General features: G+C 39.5%; 2 protein-coding genes across 3 annotated transcripts in view; both read right to left on the bottom strand.

The window, feature by feature from the left end:
• LOC113038713 (tankyrase-1) overlaps positions 1–3,930 on the bottom strand; it is a 52,283-nt gene extending 48,353 nt beyond the window's left edge. The window contains exons 1-3 of the mRNA XM_026196333.1: positions 3,541–3,930; positions 3,367–3,403; positions 1,633–1,708 (exon numbers count right to left, since the gene is read on the bottom strand). Coding sequence (XP_026052118.1) covers positions 1,633–1,708; positions 3,367–3,403; positions 3,541–3,676 — 249 coding nt within the window. The 5' untranslated portion in view covers positions 3,677–3,930. The remainder of the gene's footprint in view (positions 1–1,632; positions 1,709–3,366; positions 3,404–3,540) is intronic.
• The window catches only part of LOC113038752 (mitotic-spindle organizing protein 2), a 1,160,083-nt gene that overhangs the window by 787,529 nt on the left and 360,515 nt on the right, over positions 1–12,039 (bottom strand). The gene's annotated exons all lie outside the window — the stretch shown is intronic.

Genomic DNA, 12,039 nt, shown 5'->3' with positions numbered 1-12,039 from the left:
GAGGATTGGTACCTGACATACAAAATTAAATCCTTCCTGCAATTTCTTTAAAATGATTTAATAAAATGTCTTAGCTTGTAATCACAAGTGACAGTGATTTGTTAATCCCGATCAGCACCGAGAAATAAAAAAAACTAATAAAAAAAACCTGGCAAATCATTGCAGCATCCTTCAGAGTGCTTATATATACTGCATTTGCAATCTAAATTATTACTGCCACATTCTGCTGAATTAAGGGAATAATTATGCACTAAGGCACCAATCTCTGTTAAACACTTTTCAGTAATATCACAGACAGTGCATATGAGATGAGAGTGCATGTCTACAGACAGACTCTTCTCAAAATGTTTACCAAAGCGGAGAAGAAAAACCTTTTGGGTAGCACGCTTGGGAAATCAGTCAATATTCGATAAATATGCATGAGGACTACATGCACCGGCTGAGAGTAATTCCTCTAAATCAAGCCCTTGATCTTACGGAGAGATTAGGACTCTTCTGCAACCATTTCACTGCTCCTATCTTGTCCTCAGTGACAAATATTGATGAAAAAGTCGTTGTACACAGTTTTACATGCGCTGCTGACAAAATTCATACAAGTCTTGTTTAAAATAGATAAATCCGATTTGAAAACACAATAAGTCAACATGCATTATGCAACAACAACAAAAAATCTCCATTTAAAGCTCATATTAAACCCATATGAGTGGAGTTTAGGTTAGTAATTTTGCTGCAAGTAAACTGTTGTATTTATTCATAAAAACCTTAGGGCTTGCGTTAATCTTTAAACCCAACGCAAGCAATATTTCTCTGAACCTAAAACTCTGATAAGTGCAATGCTGAGCACTGAATTTCATACACAAGAACGAAAGCACAAACTAGACTAATTAAATGGCAGTTCCACATAAATTACTTGAGTGATGTACTTGATTAAATATGAACCAATTAAAATAAAAATTCAGAGCGATGCTTCTTAGCTTCAGCTTTAAACCCAACCCTGCACATCCACTTTTACTTGTAATCTGATGATTATGACATAAATTAAACTTATTTTCAACTGCAAATAAGCTAATGCAAGGAGAAGGGAACAATGCCCATTTCTCACAATGAAGCCTGGTAGACACCATATTTAACTGAATATGCAAATTAAGGCAATGTCTCAATAGCTGACTTGAATCAGTTCTATTTTGGTTTGAAAGATGAGCGGTGTTAGTGTGAAAATGAAACAAAAACTAAATAGAATGCTCTCATACATAGCAGAAATACATATAAACGAACAGAAATGGGAAAAACTGAATTCAAACTAAAAGTTAGTGTAAATCTGATCACAGAACAAAGTAATTTTTAGGTACGTGCTATACCATAAACCCGTTACAATAAAAAGCCTAAAATAAACGGAAACTAGAAAACACTGGGAAAGAAAACAAACAATGAGTGAAAACTAACAAAAACCAAAACAAATTAAAATACAAAGTTGATTGAGACTAGGGTCATTAACTCTCCCAATAGATTTATATTAAATATGGTATCTACCTTGACTCCATTTCGGAAGTTTGTCAGAAGGACAATATTAACAGCTTTATGGAGTTTTCACCAGCAGTTTTCAAATGTTTATGGCGCAGTGAATGTTCTTACCTTGCGACCGTCGCTGGCATGGCAGTTGACGTTTAACGGCGTGAGCAGGGCCATGAGCTTCTCTTCATTTCCACTCCTGAAAGCAGCATTTTAAAGAACAGAGGGAAACATGAGGAGTGATGAGTTAAAGGAGAGATGGGGTCATAATCAAAAGAGGAGGAGCACATAAGATGACAAGCATCTATCAGTGGCTTATTTCATGGAACATAAAGTAGTAACCGACAGTGTACTTTCAATATAAAATGTATCACATGCCTATGAGTGGCACTTGTGGATACCATATATAAAGTTTTCTCTGTTATTAGAGTGAGCCATAGCTTGGAGCTCCAGCCTTGTGGCCTGCAGAGGTTTGACTCATCAGCACCTGCCAGCGACTCCTTCACATCTCGCCAGCAGCCCAAGCGTGACCAAGTATGACAGTGTTAGAGAAACCAGACCTACGGCCAAAACCTTGTGCCATCTGGGGCCAAAGATGCCACTCTAATCAAAAGTAAACATGTATTTATATAGCACCTTTCAAAACAAAGTTGCAAAGTGCTGGTGAACAATGGCAAAGGGAGATATCAGATGCAGAACAATGTAGTGGAATGCTTCGACATCAAGTTGTCCATCTTTGGAAACGGTCAGGTTCTCGCAAGCATGCAAACACAGACTTGTGTCGACTCTAGAGGTGCTTTCCTCAGGTCAAGCCTCACAAAAACAGTAAGGTTCGTGTAGTTGCTCTGGTCTCCTCTTGCCAGTAACTACAGATAACTGGCTTCAGTGAACAACACGAGATCCTTCATTTAAATGCACACTCTGCCGCCGACATGGGAAAATAGGACTGGCTGGGAGATTACAACTGGGAAGAGAGGCTGAGAAATGGGTGGGTGTCATCAATCTTCTTGATGCGTTTGCAGATGCATCCTGGTCTTCGGGAGATTACCACTTAGAGGGAAGCAGGCCATAAGTCAAACCCGACTTTCTTGTGAATTGTTTGTCTGTCTATCGGCTTCGTCCATCTTCCATTCTGCAAGTCTCAACAAACAATTTTCAATTCATAGGGTTACATGCGGGGTGGGGGGCGAGATCAACTTAATTCCACAACAATGCGGCCCCCGTGATCGTACATGTTACTAATGATCGGTGGAGGGAATTACAAGGCCTTTGTAGTTCCTTTCTCTCTTGATCATTAAAACAAAAAGAGTCCTGATTTGTATCCATGCTGCGGGCTGTGCCTCAAGGCAGGGGTATAAAGAGGGGGGCAAAGCCAATGGAGATTTAAATGTAGAGTATGAAAAGGAACATCTTTTCTCTGTGACAACGGCAGTGACTGCTGGGATCGCAGGAATGTCAGATGTTACCAGAGGCAGTTTTGTTTCACCATGGCCCAAGTGTTTAGTGAAATGGAGTTTCCTTGGACAACAGGTGCTCCCTAGCTCCTTCACATCCTCTTCCTGTGGTTTCACCTGCAGCACTCGGAAACCAATTAAAACCGAATTCACCACATGGAATAAAGCATTCTGCTGCTAAATGGAAACTCAAGCTTCCTCCAGGCCATCACATGTATGTATGAAAACCCATCTACGGAGTCAGAAATCCCTGGTCTTAAAAGGACCTTCTCCGACACATGCCTTAATTCACATCCATGTGCACAGACAAAAGAAAACAGTGACTATGGAAACTGTACAAGAGCATGGAATCATGGGAGAGTGGGAAATTAGACAAGGAAAGCTTGAGAAGGCATGTACTCACCTCGCAGCTTCCAGGAGTTCGTCCTTCTTGTATTCGCCTAAGTGATTACAAAAAATCATGGTGTCAGAGGCAGACAGGATGAAGGACGTACAGCAGCAGCAAGAAGCCAGAGTAACTAAGTAGCAGTGGACCGCCGGCAGCCCCACACAGACACTCTCAAACACATGTACACACAGGCATCGGTGCACCAACGCTGCCTCGCTTTCCTCTCGTTCTCTGCCTGTCTCTCTCTTCTGGTGGTGGCGTCACCGAGCACCAACCCCTCTCGCCTGATAAAACCGTGGCACTGAGCAGACTGTGGACGCGGCATCGGCAGTGTCTTGGATACGACGGACGAACTGACGCATATCCCTGTTCACTCCACAAATTAAATGGCTCTCTTTCTCAGGCAGACAGACACCACACACACATATACACAAACACACACACACCCCTCCCCTTGTATAGTCAGTGAGCCTGATACTTCCCCTCCACTGTCTATTTTATGTTTGTATAAGAGGAGCCGTTGCCGTGATAACATGAGATAAGGAGGGGGGGGATATGTAATAAACAAATGCCACCAGCCCCGCTCTTTCTCCCACCCCCCTTATCCACAATACCCGGCCTCTCAGCCAATCAGAGAGTCTCAACTAATTCAGCTGTGATTCCTCCCCACCCCCACATGTGCGCGCTCTCTCTCTCTCTCTCTCGCTCTCTTTCTCGCTCTCTCTCTACTGAGGCTTGTGAAGACAAGAGAAGTGAGGAATAAGGGGGGAGGATGCAAAAAGACAAGTCCAATGAGGGAGGGAGTGGAAAAAGCAGCAGAAAGGCATGTGAAAATGTTGTGGAGAGGTGGCTATCATGACATATGTGCTGCATGTAGGGGTGTTTAAAACCACAAAATGGCTAAAATAAAATTCTGCAAGCAGGGCATGTTTGCCACTTTGTGGCAGTCACCACAAACAAAAGGCCATGAATCATCACGAGTGGGGAAGGATGGTAATAAAGCAGAAAACAGCCTGTCTGGAAGACTCATTACATCCCCGTGTGTTCGTCAGGTCATCGGTTGTGTGTTTTCACTGAAAGGGCGGCCAACCTCCCAGCCTGGTGGCCCTCCTGCTGAGAGATCCCAATGAAGCACGGTGCAAAACACAAAAACACGTATAGGGTCTACAATTATGTTTTTGCCAATAGTAGGCCACAAAATTTCAATAGCCTACTTTTGCAGTTATATCGTTTTATAATTAAACTGTATATAAAATTGAGGGGATCAGGGAGCCCCCATTATGCCTGGCATTGAAACTGCTTTTGAATGGATGATTGCTTCAAAATTCGCGATCGCACGCACTCTATTTATACTATGGAGTGGCAGTACTTACTACTTACCACACATTTTACAAGATTAGATGTTTGTCAGTGGTGCTCAGGATCTGCACATCATTCTCCATCATCCTCAGTCATCTCTCCTTACTCTGTTTATGTGATAAGTGAAACTCTATGTACTGCAATGTGACAGGCAACCGTTAGCAATCGTTATTTGTTTTTCCGTGCCTTTTGAATACGGATTCATGCTTCAGGCACACCCCCTAACTTTTTTTATTTGGTGCTTGGCATGTGTTCATTCTCGACTGCATGCACATACATAATGGGGTTTTTCACCCCAGATAAACAGTTCTAAAGACCTTTTTGGTGTCTGACTGTTGACTGGCGCAAACCGGGGAGACTAAACGACCGAGTTATAGAGCGTGTTTAATGGATAGCATAAATTTCACTGTGTTACATCTAAAGCACACCATGAGAGATTGTCGACGGCAAAATGAACCAGGAGTGAAATCTTGTCACGTCCAGGTCTGGTATTCTGAGAGTTTTTCTTGCTTAGTCAGTATTAAACCACCGAATGTCCCCGGGATAAATCACCTTCAGAACGCTAAGTGACATTATTGACAGGAAGGAGAGCTTTAAGGAAAAAAGAAAGAGAGAGAGAGAAAGAAGAAAACACCACAGATGGTGAGGCAGAAAATATCACGACTTCAGAAACTATTAACGAGCTGCCTGCCAAGTTTAGCAATCTTTCATAACAGCATCAGAGAGACTATTAGTCTAGTCATACCGTTACAGTCAGATGTTCTCTCTGCATGAAAAGAATGCATGTTTACCCAGACGCTAAAAAGAAACATTTCACAATATAAAAATTATCTAGATTTATACTTTAACTGAAGTACATGTGAGTAGTGCAAAACTCACCAGCAGTAAAGTGTCCTGAATTGCTGCTAGGTAGTTGATAAAGAGTTCAGAGTTTTTGCTAGGAAATAACTGTGCAGTTGCTAACTGCTCCAAGTCTATGACCTATCTGAAATATTCTGACATCTATTTAGGAGAAATGCGTTGGTATCAAACACTCACCTTTATAAACCAATCCTGACTCCGATTCTAAGCCAAATATGAGGGATTTCAATATTAAGGATGTGCAGAGCTTAGAGAGGGAGCAACAGTCCAACAGGCTCATAACACCAGAGGAAGCTGCACTTTGAACACTCATTTCGAGAATGATTTTTGTCTGGGGTCCCAGAGCCCCCAATGTTATAAAAGTATATAATAATTAGGAGTATTTTTTAAATCAACGTCATATATTACTTTCAGGCTCCTTTAATATGATCTTATCGTAAAAACAGTAGGCAATTGTCAATGAGAAACTATGACTTTGTTTTACCATACAGTATCCGTTTTTATTTTTAGTTTTATTTTAGTTAATACTTTTAAACAAAGATCTATATAATTGATTAAAATTGTTAGTTAAGACTTGACAAACTGTTACAAAAAAAAAAAATTATTATATATATATATATATATATATATATATATATATATATATATATATATATATATATATATATATATATATATATATATACACTTTTGAACTTTCCTTATTGAAAGAATCCTGATCATGTATTAAAAATGACAAATGTTTTCAACATTGATAAAAAGGTGAAATGTTTATTGAGCACAAAATCAGCATATTAGAATGATTTCTGATAAACAATGTGACACTGAAGGTTGGAGTAATGGCTGCTAAAAATGAAATAATAACATTGTAAAATACATGTGACCCTGGTCCACAAAACCAGTCATAAGTAGCACAGGTATATTTGAAGAAATAGCCAACAATTCATTGTATGGGTCAACATTATAGATTTTTCTTGTATGCCAAAAATCATAAGGATATTAACTAAAGATCATGTTCCAGTAAGATATTTTGTAAATTTCCTACTGTAAATATTATCAAAACTTAAAGGGGACCTAGTTTGGATATAAATGTGTGTTGGCAGTGTGTGTACACATCCACCCTACAATACAATTTATAAAATTTCTAATCGCGATTACAATTATGGATGCCACAATTACGTAGTCGTTCAAAGCGGCAATTAATCGTTCAAAGTCCACTTATGCTATTCTGCATGCTTAAGATGCTTTTTTCTTTCTTTCTACATGCTACCTTAAGGGTTTTTCCCATTATTTTAATTTAAGTTTTAGTATGACGTAATGCAATTCATATTTACTTTTTTATAATTTAAAGGAACCAATCCGATGTATATTTGACATCTGAGGCTTAATACTATAGAAAAGCACTAAATGTTTTTCAGTTAAGAGTTTTTTTAGCTTTTTTATTTTCACATAAAAATATGGCATGCAGCTGCTTCAAACAATAGTATAAGCATCATTCAATGGTAAATTGTGATAATCGTAATTAATAAATCGCAATTACAATTTCAAGGGAATAATCAACAATTATGATTTTTGTCATAATCATGTAGCCCTACCCTATAATGATAAAAATCCACCCATTATTTTTTTTTAATTCCCATAAATCATAAGCAGTGTCTCCTAATGACCTATCTCAAGTATTGGTGCTAATATGACGTCACATTAGCCACAGCCTTATTATACGATAGAACCGACCTGCGCGAGTTCACAGACAGTTGTGCACAGTCCGCCACTGCTGAACTGACAAGAATTTCTCCCAAGCGTTTTAGGTGTTCTGTAGCTGGATGTATGAATCCACATAGCTCTCTCCATTTACTTCCAAAATCTATCTGAGCTGCTGAAGACAAAGTGGGTAAATTTTGTTTTCGAAGAAAATGCTCCCTCAACATTATAGAAATGTGTTTATGTCTGTGCGAATCATTTACTGCTTTGTGAATGATTGTCAGTATAAAGCAGGTTTTGCACAAAAGTTGCTCCTGAATGATGGAGCAATGACAGCTGTTCATGATCCATCTACACCTCCAGAAGTAGTATCACACGTTTGTTTTCCAAAATTGCCTTTCTGAAAGAGCTTCTTGCTACTCTGTATGTTGCTAAAGCTACCGCTGTCTGTCTGTTTTCACTGGCCCTGCCTTCATGTGTTACTAGAATGAACGTGAATAGTAATGTGATGGTTAAAAATTGCATATGAAAGCAATGTGAAATATACCGCTTGAATCTGTCAACCTCATAAATCACTTATAAAGTTTGCATTAGCATCCAATGGAAATGAGACCAGCTATGTTGCTATTTTTATCGTACTGTGCAACCCGTCTGTGTAATTCATAAATAATCTGGCAGAGTGCAGAATTCGGCATGACACCGGTTCGAACATATATGGCTGAACACTGCAACTAGCAGTTTCTGACATTTTTAGTGCGTGAGAGAGTGTTCGGTTATTGTCGGCATGATGCCGGTGCACAAGCTCTTGAAACTCCACCCACTTCTGAAAAGGGGGGCGGGAGCACCAGCTGGTTTTCATTTAAAGAGAAAAACACAAAAAAACAGCATGTTTTGGCAAATACCCTAAAATTTCAACTGAAGAAAATTTCAATTTCTTCAAGTTATAAAAAATTATTTGTAGGGTATTTTGAACTAGAACTTCACATACACACTCTGGGGACATCACATACTTATTTTACATCTTATAAAAATGGGTGTAATAGGTCACCTTTAATTTTTGATAAGTAATATGCATTGCTAAGAACTTCGTTTGGACAACTTTAAGTTGAACCCTAAGATTCCAGATTTCAAACAGTTGTATCTCGGCCAAAAAAAAAAAAAATCTAACAAAAAAAAGTAAACTGCAATAATATTTCACAATGTTACTGCTCTTCTGCATTAAAAAAAACAAATAAATGTCTCAGTGAGTATAAAGGACTTTAAATAACTAAACTAACTAACTAAATAAATAAATTAAACTGAAAAAAAGAAAATACATTCTTTTTTTGTTGTTTTTACTGCAAACTGCAAATTATAAAAACATTTTTTTAAATGCTCATGAATAATACAAATGAAAAACAGCAAATGATTCATGTAAAATTCATTGAAGAATTTATCGGCTTGTAATCTGTTGTTGTATCTTTACTAGTCTATACCTTCAGGATGTGCACAAATGATCATTTCCTCCCTCTTCAAACACTGCCACTGAATCAAGGCCTAATCGCCTCTCTGACTGAACCGTGAGTACATCGGTTGTTTGAATTTCAGTTTATTTTTTGTGTGGGTGGGTGAGAGCAACAACTCAAAGTAAACATGCGCAGCCTGAGGACAAATGACCTGCCTTTGATTTCTGGGCCGACACACTAATAAAGTGCACTTGGCAAAGTGATAGAGTGCACTTCAGTCTCTTGCTGTGAAGGGAGTTGTGTGCGTGGTGCACGACTGCGAGTGAGGATAGGTTAGGGGAAGTTGGGCATGTGTGGTCAGGGCGACTGGACCCCTGCCTAGCTGACTCAAAGAAAGAGGATTTAACGGGACAGGTAGGTGGTGATGCATCGTAAAGGTGCTCTCCTCATAAGCCTACGGCTCCTTGACAAACACACTTTTGCTGAGATATGATGGGAAACGAAGGACAAATCCTGTTTGCTGCGCCACACAATTTTCTTTCTGGAGCCAAAATAAACATTGGGAGATTAGCTTAATTTCCTCTTCCTACACCGTGTTCGTCAGCACACGTGTTTTGTCTTAAAACCTCTTCTTTCGGAAGAAAATCAGTGTTAAATGACTATCTGAACGTTTCTATAGCCCCTTTCACACTGCACGTCGGACCCGCAATATTCCCGTAACATTGCCTGGTCGCCTTCTGTGTGAAAGCAACCACGTCCCGGAATTGCTTACCGAATCGAACCCGGGTCGGGGACATAGTAACATTGCGGTAATCGATCCGGAACGAGCGCTGTGTGAACAAAAGCCAGATCTAATTCCGTATCGAAGTGATGACGCGCGTTATCGCGCGACTCTTTTACCGGCTGTTTTGAAGGAAGATCAACATTCGCGACGAAAACATATGTGCAAACTGTAATGAAGCAGAGATCAGTTAGTTCCTCACTTTCCGCGCTGACGCCTAGATCGTTTGCTTGCTTCAGTTAAAGTATAACGTGCCAAGCGTTGTCGACTCGTACATTACACGTCACGCGCTGATGTCACGTGTCGTTACGGGATCTTCAAGGGTTGTGTCTGAAAGCACGCACATATAATGGGTCATCACTGGCAGTGTGAAAGTGCCAAATCTAGCGACCAGGGAACAATTACAGGAACACTTTACCCCTGTATTTGCCGGAATGGCAGTGTGAAAGGGGCTCATGACACTTTAAGCAGTTATATGCAAGAAAATGTTATATAATACAAAGCGACTTACAAATGAGGACAACAGAAACAATCAAACCAACAAAAGAGCAATAATATGTAAGTGCTGTGACAAGTCCCGGTTAGTCTAACGCAGTACAAGCAGCAAGTTTTATTTATATAAATATATAATTAATAAAAAAAACAAGTAGATAGAATAAAAAAAGAATAGAAAAAGCTAGTATTAGAGTCATGATTTTTAATAATTAAAGAAAACAAGAAGATAGACTAGGAATAGAAAAGAGAGTGCTAGAAAAAAAAAAGTGTTAGAAAAAAAACTCCTTACTTTATAGGGTCTTTAGGACATAACTTCTGCATGAAACTTTCTATTTCTATAAGATTCAGTTCAGATGTGCCATATGCAGTGATCTTAAATGCAACTGCTTTTCTGAGATATTTGCAACCATAAATATTAGCTAAACTCACCTGTATTAATCCATGAAATTAATTCCACCCATTTAATTATTCAAAGGCGGCACTGAACAAGCCAGTGAACTAACACATTTGTATAACCACCGTCAGACAAAGATGCAACTGTGATATAAAATAATTTCCCTTCAAGGGTTTTTTTCCCCCCACATAATTAGGGCCCGAGCACCGATGGTGTGAGGACCCTCTTGGAATTGGCTCCGTTTATTATTATTATTATTATTATTATTATTATTATTATTATTAGGGCCCGAGCACCGAGGTGCGAGGACCCTCTTGTATCTGCTTTGTTTATTATTAGGGCTCAAGCCTGGAGGGCGAGAGCCCTATTGTTTTCCTTAGGATTATTTTTTATTATTATTATTATTTTTTCCAACGTTACGGGGGCTTTTGGGGTCCTTAACATGCTCGAAAACTCTTGAAAATTGGCACACACCTTGGAACCTGCGGCCATTAGGGCTGGGCAGAGACCGATACATGGGCGTGGCACAGGGGCTCTACAGCGCCCCCTGGAATACTGAGGGCCATATATCATACATACTTGCACGTAGACACACGAAACTCGGTACACATGTAGATCTCATCAAACCAAACAACTTTCGTACTGCATGTTCATAGGCTCCGCCCAACAGGAAGTTGGTTATTTAGGGTTTAGTATTCATATTTTTCGTCAAAGTTGTGGGGGCTTTTGGGGTCCTTAACATACTCAAAAACTCTTGAAAATTTGCGCACAGTTTGGAATCTGTGGCCTTTAGGAGCCTGCAGAGGCTGGGACCCGGGCGTGGCACAGGGGCTCTACGGCGCCACCTGGATCACAGTCAGAAATGTTGATGTATAGCTCACACATACTCACACATATGCATATGAAACTCAGTACACATACAGATCTCATCGTGCCGAACAACTTTCGTATTGCATGTCATAGGCTCCGCCCAACAGGAAGTCAGCTATTTAGAGTTATGTAAAAAGCGCATGCTCTGGAATTTGAAATACTTGTCATAGGTTTTTTTGCCGAATGCCACCAAATTCGGTCAACATGATCTCAAGACATTGGGGATGAAAAATTGCCAGGGGATTTTTGATATTTCGAACGGTTTGCTCGTGGCGAGGTGTTTGAAATTATGGCGAGAAATGAGAAACAGGAAGTGTCTAATACCATCCACATACATTTCCTGATTTTAAATCAAACTTCATCAGATTATTCTTTGTATGATGTCGATCGCAATATATGTGACTATTAGGAGTCAAAGTTATAGCGCCACCAACTGGCAGCAGGAAGTGTGTCAATTTTCAAAATGCTTTGAATTCAGCATCTTATTATTACTCAATTTGCTTTCAAACTTCATCAGAATAATGTTAAAACACAGCCGATATAATTTGCTGGGGGGATATTGATATCTAAAAAATATGTTGCCGTGGCAACATGTTAAACTGGAATACTTCTTCAGGTGATTTTGAGGCATATAACATGCTTAGAATTTCAATCAAACTCAGAACACATATCAGTATTTGTGATAACTAGACACTGGCAAAAGTTCATAAGAGAGCGTGGAAGAGGCACTCTATAGCGCCACCTTTGTCAAAAGTGGGGGGTTAGTTTAGCTACAGACCCAA

Source organism: Carassius auratus, chromosome 21, assembly GCF_003368295.1.
Source record: "Carassius auratus strain Wakin chromosome 21, ASM336829v1, whole genome shotgun sequence".
Lineage (NCBI taxonomy): Eukaryota > Metazoa > Chordata > Actinopteri > Cypriniformes > Cyprinidae > Carassius > Carassius auratus.
The sequence above is the reverse complement of the archived record's forward strand: the minus strand, read 5'-3'. Positions and strand labels throughout refer to the sequence as shown.